The 13,079-nt window shown below is 36.8% G+C and overlaps 1 protein-coding gene across 1 annotated transcript in view; it reads left to right on the plus strand.

The window, feature by feature from the left end:
• Positions 1-13,079, plus strand: part of TXNDC16 (thioredoxin domain containing 16) — a 126,824-nt gene that overhangs the window by 85,772 nt on the left and 27,973 nt on the right. Inside the window, 2 exon segments of the mRNA XM_050798081.1 lie at positions 11,394-11,554; positions 12,736-12,926. Of these exon segments, the coding sequence (XP_050654038.1) occupies positions 11,394-11,554; positions 12,736-12,926 (352 nt within the window).

The raw sequence follows: 13,079 nt of genomic DNA on the forward strand, positions 1-13,079 counted from the left end.
CTCACTCTGTTGCTGCGATCTCAGCTCTCGGCAACCTCCGCCTCCTGGGTTCAAGTAATTCTCCTGCCTCAGCCTCCTGAGTAGCTGGGATTACAGGTGCTCACTACCACACCTGGCTATTTTTTGTGTGTGTGTTTTTAGTAGACACAAGGTTTCCCCATGTTGGTCAGGCTGGTCTCGAACGCCTGACCTCAAGTGATCTGCCTGCCTCAGCCTCCCAAAGTACTGGGATTACAGGCATAAGCCACCATGCCCAGCCTGGTTTTTAAAAAAAATTTAATTTCTAATTTTTCTGGGTACATAGTAGATGAATATATTTATGGGTTACATGAGCTTTTTTTTTTTTTAAAGACGGAGTTTCACTTCCATCACCCAGTCTGGAGTGCAATGGCGTGATCTTGGCTCACTGTAACCTCTGCCTTCCGGTGTCAAGTGATTCTCCTGCCTCAGCTTCCCAAGTAGCCAGGACTACAGGCATATGCCACCACACAGGATAATTTTGGAGTTTTTTTGTAGAGACAGGGTTTCACCATGTTGCCCAGGCTGGTCTGGAACTCGTGAGCTCAAGTGATCCTCCTGCCTTGGCCTCCCAAAGTGCTGAGATTACAGACATGAGCCACTACACCTGGCCACATGACGTATTTTGATACAAGCATGCAATGCATTGTAGTCGCATCAGGGTAAATAGGGTATCCATTACCTCAAGTGTTTACCCTTTGTGTTTCAAACAATCCAATTTACTCATTTAGTTATTTTTAAATGAACAATTAAATTTTTTTTTACTATATCACCCTGTTGTACTGGCAAATACTAGGTCTTCTTTATTCTTTCAAATTAGTTTTTGTACCCAGTAACCATCACCACTTCCACCCTACCCACCATTTCCAATTAAAAAGGCTTTTATCCAAAAGATATCTTTTATCACCCTCCTTTTACCCTTCCCCACAAGTCCCCAATGTCCATTGTATCATTCTTATGCCTTTGCGTCCTCATAGCTTAGCTTACACTTATAAACATATGATGTTTGGTTTTCAATTCTTGAATTGCTTTGCATAGAATAATGGTCTCCAGTTCTATCCAGGTTGGTTCGAATGCCATTATTTCATTCCTTTTTATGGCTAAGTAGTATTCCACAGTGTGTGTGTATGTATACATATATATATATATATATATACACTCACACATTTTCTTATCCACTTGTTGATTCATGGGCATTTGGACTGTTCTTTATTTTTGCAATCGCAAATTGTGCTGCTATAAACGTGTGTGTGCCAGTAGTGGGATTGCTCGATCAAATGGTAGATACACTTTTAGTTCTTTAAGGAATCTCCAGCTGTTTTCCATAGTGGTTGTACTAGTTTACATTCCCACCAGCAGTGTAAAAGTGTTCCCTTTCACCACATCCACGCCAACATCTATTATTTTTTTAAATTATGGCCATTCTTGCAGGAGTAAGGTGGAATTGCATTGTGGTTTTGATTTGCATTTCCCTGATAATTGGTATTAGTTCTTTAAATGTTTGGTAGAATTCAGCAGTGAAGCCACTGGGTCCTGAGCTTTTGCTTTTTGTTTTGTTTTGTTTTGTTGTTTTGTTTTGCTGGAAGCCTTTGTATTATAGCTCCAATCTCTTTGTTTGTTATTAGTCCATTTAGATTTTGAATTTCTTCATGGTTCAATCTTGGTTGGTTGTATGTGTCTAAGAATTTGTCCATTTCTTCTAAATTTTCCAATTTATTGGCATAGAGTTGCTCATAGTAGCTACTAATGACCTTTTGAATTTCTGCTGTATCAATTGTAATGTCTCCTTTTTCATCTTTGATTTTATTTGGGTCTTCTCTCTTTTTTCCTAGCTAGTCTGACTAAGGGTTTGTCAGTTTTGTTTAACTTTTCAGAAAACCAACTTGTTTCCTAGTTGTTTTGTATTGTTCTCTTCATTTCAATTTCATTTATATCTGCCCTGATCTTTATTATTTCTTTTCTTCTGCTAATTTTGGGTTTGGTTTGCTCTTGCTTTTCTAGTTCTTTAAGTGTATCATTGGATTGTTTCTTTGAAGTTTTTCTACTTTTTGATGTAGATGCTTATTGCTATAAACTTTCCTTTTAGTACTGCTTTCAGTGTATCCCATGGGTTTGGGTATGGTTTTTTCCAAGAAATTTTAAAATTTCTTTTTTAATTTCTTCATTGACCCCACTGGTCATTCAGGAGCATATTGTTTAATTTCCACGTGTTTGTATAGTTTCCAGGGTTCCTCTTGTTATTGATTTCTAGTTTTATTCCATTGTGGCCAGAAAAGATGCTTGATATTATTTCAGGTTTTTTTTTTTTTTTTTTTTTTTTTTTAAGTGATTTAAGACTTGTTTTGTGACTTAACCTAAAGTCTATCCTTGACAATGATTCATGTGCTCGGGAGAAGAATGTGTATCTGTAGCCATTGAATGAGATGTTCTATAAATTAGGCCCATTTTGTCTGTAGTGCAGATTAAGTCTGATGTTTCTTTGCTGATTTCCTGTCAGGAAGATTTGTCCATTGCTGAAAGTGGGTTGTTGAAATCTTCAGCTGTTACTGTGTTGGAGTTTATCTCTATTTTTGGCCCTACTAATATTTGCTTTATATACCTGGGTACTCCAGTGTTGGGTGCATATATATTTACAATTGTTATATCTTCTTGCTATATCGACCCCTTTATCATTAGTAACCTTATTTGTCTCTTCTTACAGTTTTTGTCTTGAAATCTATTTTGTCTGATATTAGTATAATGACTCCTGCTCTTTTTGGTTTCCATTGGCATGGATTATCTTTTTCCATCCTTTTATTTTCAGTCTTTGTGTATCATTATAGGTAAAGTGTGTTTCTTTTAGGCAGCTGATCATGGGATCTTACTATTTTTTTAAATCTCTTAAGCCATTCTGTGCCTTTTGATTGGAGAGTTTAGTCTGTTTATATTTAATGCTATTATTGATAAATAAGGACTTACTCCTGCCATTTTGTTATTTGTTCTTTGGTTGTTTTGTAGTCTTCCTTCCTTTCGTCTTTTTAGTGAAGGTGATTTTCTTTGGTGATATGATTTAATTTAAAAAAATTTTTGTGTGTGTATTTATTTTGTTTTTTGATTTGAAGTTACCATGATGCTTGTAAATACTACCTTATAACTTGTTATTTTAAACCGATAACAACACTGTTTGCATAAACAAACAAGCAAAGGAAAACTAATAAAAACTCTACACTCTATCAAGTTAACCTTTAGTTTAACTTCATCTCCTGCTTTTTAACTTTTTATTGTTTCTATTTATATCTTATTGTACCATCTGTGTCTTGAAAAGTCGTTGTGGTTATTATTTTTGATTGGTTCATTGTTTAGTCTTTCTATTTAAGAGTAGTTTACACAGCACCGTTAAGCATTATATTCTGTGTTTTACTGCGTACTTACCATTAGCGATGAGTTTTGTGCTTTCAGATGAGTTTTTATTGCTCGTTAATGTCCTGTTCCTGATTGAAGCATTCTCTTTAGCATTTCTTGTAGGACAGGTCTGGTGTTGATGAGATTCCTCAGATTTTGTTTGTCTGGGAAAGTTTTTATTTCTCCTTCATGTTTGAAGGATATTTTCATCAGATATACCATTCTAGGGTAAAAAATTTTTTTTTCCTTTAGTACTTTAAATATGTCATGTTACTGTCCTGTAAGGTTTCCACTGAAAAGTCTGCTGCTGGGTGTATTGGAGCTACATTGTGTGTTATATTTCTTTTCTCTTGTTTTCAGGATCCTTTTTTTAAATCCTTGACCTTTGGGAGTTTGATTATGCCTTGAGGTAATCTTCTTTGGGTTAAATCTGCATAGTGTTTTATAACCTTCTTGTGCTTGGATATTGATACCTTTCTCTAAGTTTGGGAAATTCTCTGTTGACTATCTTTTGAATACACTCTACCCCTATCTCTTTCTCTATCTCCTCTTAAGGCCAGTAACTCTTAGATTTGTCCTTTTGAGGCTATTTTCTAGATCCTGTAGGCCTGCTTCATTGTATTTTTTTTCTTTTTTCTTTTGTTTCCTCTGACTGTTTATGAATAGCCTGTCTTCAGTCTCACTAATTCTAGCTTCTGCTTGATCATTTCTGCTCTTAAAGGACTCTGATGTATTCTTCAATATGTTAGTTGCATTTTTGAGCTCCAGAATTTCTGCTGGATTCTTTTTAATTATTTGTTTCTTAAAATTATCTGATAGAATTCTGAATTCCTTCCCTGTGTTATCGTGAATTTCTTTGAGTTTTCTCTAAACAGCTATTTTGATTTCTCTGTCTGAAGGGACACATAGCTCTGTTTCTCTAGGATTGGTCTCTGGTGTCTTATTTGGTTCATTTGGTGAGGTCATCTTTTCCAGGACACTATTCGTACTGTTGGATGTTTTTCTGTGTCTGAGCATTAAAGAGTTATGTATTTATTGGAGTCTTCCAAGTCTGGGCTTGTTTGTACCTGTCCTTCTTGGGAAGGCTTTCTAGTATGAAAGGACTTCAGTGTTGTGATCTAAACTGTATCTGCATTAGTCGGCATCCCAAGCCCAGCAGTAGTGTGGTTCTTGCAGGTTTATAGAGGTACTGCTTTTTGATGGTCTTAGACAGGATCTGGAAGAATTCCCAGAATTATCAGGCAGAGACTCTTGTTCTCTTCTCTTACTCTCTCCCAAACAAATGGAGTCCCTCTCTCTGTTCTGAGCCACCTGGGGCTGGGGGGTGGAGTGATGCAAGCACCCTTGTGGGTCACCACCACTGGCACTGTGCTGTGTCAGACATGAAGCCAGCACAGTACTGGGTCTCTCCCAAGACTTGCTGTAACCACTCCCTGGCTACTGCCTATGTTCATTCAAGGTCCTGGGGCTCTAAAATCAGAGGTGGCTAAGCCAGCTGGGCCTGTGTCCTTCCCTTTAGGATGGTGAGTTCCTCCAGGACCAGGGTGGGTCCAGAGTTGCTGTCTGGGTACCAGGGACTAAAATAAAAAACTTTAGAAATCTACCTGGTGTTCATTGTACTGTGGCTGAACTAGCACTAGAACCATGAGATGTAGTCCTTCCCACTCATCCATCCCATTTTGAAAGATAGAGGAGCCTCACCCCATGGCCACTGCTACCACAGGCCCACAGGGAGTACTGGCAGGCTACTGCTGATGTTCCCTTAAGGCCCAAGGGCTCTTCCATCAGCTTGTGGTGAATGCTGTCTGGCCTGGGACTCATGCTTCAGGGTAGTGGGCTTGCCTCTGGCCCAGGGAAAGTCCAGGAATGCCATACAAGAGCCAAGGCCTAGAATTGTAGCCCCCTAAAACCCACTTGGTGTTCTACCCTTCTGTGGCACAGCTGGTACCTATGGTGTAAGATCAAGACAAAGGCCCCTTTACTTTTGCCTCTACTTTTCTCAAGCAGAAGGAGTCTCACCCCATCGCCACCATAGCTAAGAATGTGCTGAGTCTGCACAGTCTCAGAAGTCAGCAAGTCTCAGAGTCTTACTCAAGTCCTACAGTGTACTACCTGGACCCAAGGGCTCTTCACTTGTCAGGTGATAAATGCTGCCAGGACTAGGTCTTTCCCATAGAGGCATCAGTTTCCCTTCTGGCCCAGGGTATATCTAGAAATGTCATCCGAGAGCTAGGACCTGGAAAGGGGGTTTCACAACTCTGACCAGGGTCCTGTCCTCCTGTGGCTGAGCTGGTATCCAAGATGCAAGACAAAGTCTTCCCCAGTCTTTCCTTTCCTCTCCTTAAGCAGAAGGAAGGGGTCTCTTTTAGAGCTACAAGCTGTGTAGCCTGGGATGAGGGGAGAGGTGGCGTCAGCACCCCCCTAGCTGTCCTGGCTGATATCTCAGTAGGTCATATGTGCTTATAGTCCTATTGGCTCTGAGCCCATTTCAGCCCTAGGACTCACCTAGGAGTTGCAGCCTTTGTTGCCTAGACTGCATTTCAAGTTTATTTGGGCCCTAGCACACTCCAGCCTGAGGTGACAAGTCTTGCTGTAATTCAAGTTCTGACTTCTAGGATGGGCAATTCTGTTCTGGCTAGAGTTGGTTTAAATACACCCACTGTGGGCGAGCATCCACTGAATTCAGTCTGGTTTTGCCTTCTGTTATAACAGGGCAGCACTGAGTTCAATGCAGAGTCTCATAATTGCTGCACTCTCCCTCTCCCAAACACACAGATTCTCTCTTCATGGAGTGTGGCCACTGCCAGGGGATGGGGGAAGGGTATCATTGATGATTCAAGACTGTTTTTTCTACCTCTTCAGTGCCTCTTTGAGCAATATAAAGTTAAAACCAGGTACTGTGAGTACTCACCTGATTTTTGGTTCTTATGAAGGTGCTTTTTTGTGTAGATAGTTGTTAAATTGCTGTCATTGCAGGGGAAGAGGGGATGACTGGTAGAGTAGTCTGCTATCTTGCTTCACCCTCCTATTTGTACAGTTTTAGAACAAAATACTCTCTTATGAAAGGCTTTTTCATATGTTTTACCTGTACAGTCATGTATCACTTAACAGGAATATCTTCTGAGAATTGCATCGATAGGCGATTTTGTCATACGAACTTTATAGAGTGTACTTATATGGTATAGCCTACTACGTACCTATGCTGTAAGGTATAGCATATTGCTCCTAGGCTACAAACCTGTACAGCATGTTACTGGACTGAATACTATAGGCAGTTGTAACAATGGTGAATATTTGTGTATCTAAACATAGAAAAGGTAGAGTAAAAACATGGTATAATCTTATGGGACCACTATCTTACATGTACTCCATTGTTGACTGAAACATCATGTGATACATGACTGTATAATAATGGATTCAAGGGCACTACAAATGTAACCTGTATTACCTGATTTTAGTTGTTTGCTTTCATATTTAGACATAGCTAGAACTTATATTTTCTACATTTCCAAAGTGACTCAAGGGGCACTTTTATCAGCTATAGATGCTAAATGAATATCCTGTTATGTTTTTTGTCTTGATGATCTAAAGGACATTGCATTTTGGGCTCAACTAAATGACTGCAGTCTTTATTAAGTCTTTTTGTGGTCTTGGTTTTGTCCTTTCTCTCCTCCTGTTAAAATTATAGGTTACAAGTAATCAAATCATTGAGTTGATATGTTCATGATGTATCTTTCTTAATCACTTATTAAAGTAACATTTATGTCATTAGTGACATGTTATTAATTCCTTTAGAATATACATAGTGTAGTATTTTTGGAATTACTGTAAGCCTTTATTTGGCTTTTTCAGGTAATACAGAAAAGTATAAAGAAGAAAATTATAATCAACCATAACTTTTCTACCCAAGTTTATGTTAGGAAATACATTTCCCCAAACCTAAAATTCTGTATGTATCTATGTGCCTTTTTATATTAATGGTATTTCCATCAAGTACTATAGATACACATTTTAACGTCTGCATAATATTGTTTACTAATGTACCAAAATTTATTTGGCTCATTTCCTCTTGTTGGTTATTTAAGCTGTCTTTAGTTTTTGTTTTATTTATAATTTAGGGAACATCCTTTTAGGTAATCTTTGGGTGTATCTATGATTATGGATTTAGGTTAAATTTCTAGAATTTGAATTGGTTGTCCAAAGAGTAGGTCCACTTTTGAGGCTTCTGATAATTTTTGTATTGCCCTACAGAAGATTTGTACCATTTTACTCTTTTTATCTTGGCATCTCTAGTGGATAAAAATTCATCTCTAATTTTTTAAAGGTTATATTCGTTAAACCTTAGAAATGTAGGAGAAACTTAGTATCAAAATCTGTTTACAGTTACAGCAAATGTAATATGCATTGTGACAGTGTTTGTTTCCAATGTTTTTATTTGTGGTGTTCAACTTAATACTGAACAGCTATAATAAAGATTAAACAGGCTTTAGAGAGACTTTAGTGCCCTCATCTGGATGAGGAAAGAGAGTTGATGACCAGAGGGTGAAAATTTTTTTATTATGGTGTGAAGTTTTTATTTTAATGAACCTGATGACAAATTGGGCCAGATAAATAATGCTTAAATCCGAAATACACAATAACTAACTACATAAGCATTGATATATTTAAGACTATTTCCTGTTAGGAAATAGGTTTAGTATTTTTCTCAGATAAACTGAGTTCCTTTTTTATGCTTTTATTATTGACAAGTTTAGAACACCAGGACCCACACAGTTATAGCCTGTTATATACTCAGAGAGCCAAAGGTCACCTTCCAAGTACCATATTTGATGACCTCTTAATTGTGTTTCCCCTTAGCCTCTCAGTAGCAGTCAAAACTGTTGTCTACACCATTCCTCCTTAAAATTCTCTTTTCTTCTGGCTTTTGTAATTCAGTCCTCTTTGATCCCTCTGACCATCCTCTGTCTCATTTATTCACTAGAATTACATCTTCAACTCTTTTTTTTCTTTTGCTGTGTTTTTTCTTTGGAAAATGTTATCCATACCCATAGCTTCTACCATCACTACCAGCTGATGATTCCTAAATCCAAGTTTTTAATTTTAGAACTCAATTTCCTTCTAAACTCACACATCTCTTGGTCTTTCTCTTTTGATCAGACATAGGAAAGAGTAGGGTCCTTCCACTGGTCCTTCTTTTCACAAATTTATATTCTAGTTAGTCATCTTTTGAAAAACAGGCCTAACTGTTTCACCAATCTGATACAGAAATCTTCTCAGTATTCCCAGGAGCTAGAATACGTATCAAGGCATTACTCATCTGGTCTCACAGTCATATTTGCCTCTTGCATGCCTAACTCTGGCATCCTTCATTATCACTATTCCCAAATATTATGTACGCTTTAATAGTTCTCTGCCTATCCTCATGATGTTCCCTATGTCTGGAATCCCTGCTCAAGCACACACGAGACCTTCTTTATCCAGGGTCCAGCTCAAATATCAATTCCTAAAATCATCCATGAGCTCCCCTACTGTATTAGTCAGGTTTCTCTAGAGGGACAGAACTAATAGGATAGCTATATATAAAAGGGAGTTTATTAAGTTTTAACTCATAAAATCACAAGGTCCCACAACAGGCCATCTGCAAGCTGAGGAGAAAGGAGAGGCAGTCCGAGTCCCAAAACTGAAGAACTTAGAGTTCAATGTTCGAGGGCAGGAAGCATACAGCACAGGAGAAGATGTAGGCTGGGAGACTAGGCCAGTCTAGTCTTTTTACTTTTTGTTTTGTGTTTTTTCTATTTGTGCTGGCAGCTGATTAGATGGTGCCCACCCCGATTAGGGTGGGTCTGCCTTTTCAAGCCCACTGACTCAAAAATGTTAATCTTTGACAACACCCTCATAGATATACCCAGGATCAATACTTTGCATCCTTCAATCCAATCAAGTTGACACTCAGTATTAACCACCACACCTACCTTGTGATTTTAGCTTAATTTCGAACCAATATTTTTTTTATTGTCATACATTAAATTTTTTATTATAGCAGTCTGTATACTTACCTCTCCCCTCTTGTAAAGTATGAATTCTTTGAAGGCAAGGAAAGGATCTTATTTCTTTATAGATTCAGCACCCAGCTTAACATCTTGAACTTTGTACTCAATAAATGTTTGAATTGAGCAATGGTAACTGAATAAGGAAAGTTATATGCCAGAATTTGGTACTTCAGGATGAACTGGGACTGTATGTAGAGGTGGTTGACACCATTGAAAACAAGCTCATCTGAATTTGTAGTGCAATCTAAAGAAAGGGGAAACTGGTGAGCAGAATGCCAGGATTCTAGCATCACTCCTTCCCACTGTGTAGCTGTGGTGACTTAAGCAAGTTAGTCTCTGTGTCAGCTTCCCCATATGTCAGCTGGGGGTTATCTGTCTGATACAGGATGATGTATCTAGATCACAGGTGTATCCAGAGGATGAAATAATGAACATGGAACTAAAAATGGATAATGGTAGAAGGCTTTATTTTTCTATGTCATTGCTATTTTTAATCCTAAATGTATTAGCATTGTTGTTGCACTTTCCAATTGTTGTTACTAACAGCTTAGACAAATTGTCTTCTACAAATACATTTAAAAATGGTTATTATCTTTTATTTTTTTTCCTTCAATTCCCTCATTTCACAGATTTAAAAACTGGGGTGCAGAGTGATTTGCTCAAAGTTTTATTACTGTGACAATTCCCTGAATCTAGAACCTGGGATTCTGACTTGTAATCAAGTGACTGTTTAAGTCTACCCCATTACAGAAAGGTGTGAAAGAGAGAATAGAAAGAGAGAGAGGATAGACAGTCGTTACTGCTAATATTAATATAATAGAATTTCGGGCCCTTCCTTGAGTGGGAGGTGAGTGAAGAAAGGAAGTATTTCTAAAATAAAAAGAGTGCAGTGGCCAAAAGAAAGCTTCCTCTTTGTCCTCTGAAGGTTCCATGAAAATAACTTTAAAAAGGCAGATTAATACGAGAAAAGACATACAGAATTTTATTTTAATGTGCATAGCATAGGCGAATTGCAGGAGAATGATTACCCCCCATCTTGTTTTTTTTCTTCTTGTTGTTTTTGTTTTTGAGACAGAGTCTCACCTGTTACCCAGGCTGAAGTGCTGTGGAACAATCTCAGCTCACTGCAACCTCCATCTTCTGGGTTCAAGTGATTCTCCTGCCTCAGCCTCCGGAGTAGCTGGGATTACAGGCATGCCCCACCGTGCCCAGCTAATATTTGTATTTTTAATAGAGATGGGGTTTTGCCATGTTGGCGAGGCTGGTCTCGAACTCCTGACCTCAGGCGATCTGCCTGCCTCGGCCTCCCAAAGTGCTGGGATTACAGGCATGAGCCATCGCTCCCAGCTGCCTATCTTTTAATTAATAATAAAAATGATAAAAGGATTAGATTTCTAATTTTGTATTAAATTCTTTCAGTTATTTTAAACTCAAAAGAAACGAGATTGGTGTTTGGATTTGTTTTAGCATATTTTTGGTTATTTTACGATTTTAACCATAATACTGGAAAAAGTAAAATTTTATCTATTTTTATTAAGTAATGATAGATGTTAAAATATTTTTTCAGCTTACAGTTTTCTTCAAAATTTTTATGTTAGAGGAAAAATATAACAATTGTGATGTGTGTATTGGTTAGTCTGGTCCAAACTTTAGCATAATAAATTATTAGAAGTGTTACATCTTGTAAAACAGGGGACTCCCTTAAATTAATTTATTCTCAAATTCTCTAAATAGTTTTATTTTGAAAATAACTCAGATGAGGTGGGATTGAATGAGAAGATTGAGATTCATAGTTATTAATATAGTAAAATCTCTACTTAAGTGAAAATGTATTTGAATTACATTTTACAAACTAAAATTGACTGAGCGATTTGAATGTTTTCTATTGTATTCGTTATCATCCCCCATGAATTTTTTGTTGTTGTTATTCCTTTTCTTTGACAGCCAGAAATCACTGTGGAAAATCTTCCCAGTTATTTCAGACTTCAGAAACCATTATTGATTTTGTTCAGTGATGGCAGCATAAATCCTCAGTATAAAAAAGCAATATTGACACTGGTAAAGCAGAAATACTTGGATTCACTTACCCCTTGCTGGTTAAATCTGTAAGTATGTTTTTATTTTTTAATATGTAAGAGGTAAAGAAAGTTTAATAATTATTACATTTTCGTTAGGAAACGAAACTCTAACTCTTTGAAGTTAATTTTATGGAATTAAATATGTTATCATGATATTTTAGTAACTAAACTCCCCCAAACAGGGTCCAAAGATTACCTTATTTTAGATTGAATTTTATTCTACAGTAAATTTTTAAAAGCAATAATTCTTCTGATTTTTAAAAGGAATTGATGCCCATTGAGAAAATTTGGCAAATACAGAATATAAACATTGTGATTTTTGACCTTTTCCTTCAGTTCCTTTTTCTGTACTTCTATATTTTTAAAGTTTAGACAGATTTCAGTGCATTCATCAGCAATATTTCCTAGTATGTTTTCTAGATGTATGGATTGTGTTACATTTAATGTCTGAACAAAATTCACAAATAATATACTGTTTCTTGTTCAGATTCATCAGATGAAAGACATATTTTATTCTTTAGACTCATTTGAAAAATAACAGAAATGGGGCAGTGTACATTTTTGCTGTGAAGAGTTTCACAGTGCATTCTACTGCTTGAGGCAACATTTTCCCATTCCCAGGCAATTATCATTATGGGTATCTCAGAGTAAAATATTATGTTATAAAATGTGGAATGTGTTACATTAGGAAAACTAAGTATCTTTAACTTAGAGTTTCCTTGTATGAACATAATTATTTCTACTTCTTTAATTTGAAATTAATGTCTTCTTTTTTTCCTGAGAAAAGGCACAATTTTATGGAAAAGAAGTATTTATAAAAATAAGTATCTTGTTATCTTCTAGTTATGTAATAATTTGATTTTTGAGCTGATATATGATCGGATACTTGGCCAAATGTTGGAAGGAAACTATTGGTTGTGTCAAGCCTAAATTGACAAGCCTTTAGGCTATGCCTGCTTTTCATTAAAATTGTCATTGGCTGCCGCTTTTCTCCTAAGTCAAACAAAGTGCCCCATGTTAAAAAGAAACTTTTAAAGAATCCAATTACTAATAACATAGTCATAGATCTCTTGGTTTTTAGTACATCTTTTCATAAAGTGAACTTACTGGCATGATACTACTTAAAAGTTTAATGTTCTACAAATTACTATTTTCATTATTTTGTTGTAGAAAGAAACATTAATATGTTCAATTGTTCCTTTTTGCAGAAAGAATACTCCAGTGGGGAGACGAATCTTGCGGGCATATTTTGATCCTCTGCCTCCCCTCCCTGTTCTTGTTTTGGTGAATCTGCATTCAGGTGGCCAAGTATTTGCATTTCCTTCAGACCAGGCTATAATTGAAGAAAACCTTGTATTGTGGCTGAAGAAATTAGAAGCAGGACTAGAAAATCATATCAGTAAGTTTTCTGTTTTGTTTAATACATGTAGTTCTGTATTTTGTTCCATAAATGTTAAACTCTAAATATAGCAAAAGAATGGTAGGATGAGTTACTAAAATGCTGGTAGCATCATCCATGTGGACAGTCTCTGACTGGGAGGCCAAAGGTTCT

Source organism: Macaca thibetana, chromosome 7, assembly GCF_024542745.1.
Source record: "Macaca thibetana thibetana isolate TM-01 chromosome 7, ASM2454274v1, whole genome shotgun sequence".
Lineage (NCBI taxonomy): Eukaryota > Metazoa > Chordata > Mammalia > Primates > Cercopithecidae > Macaca > Macaca thibetana.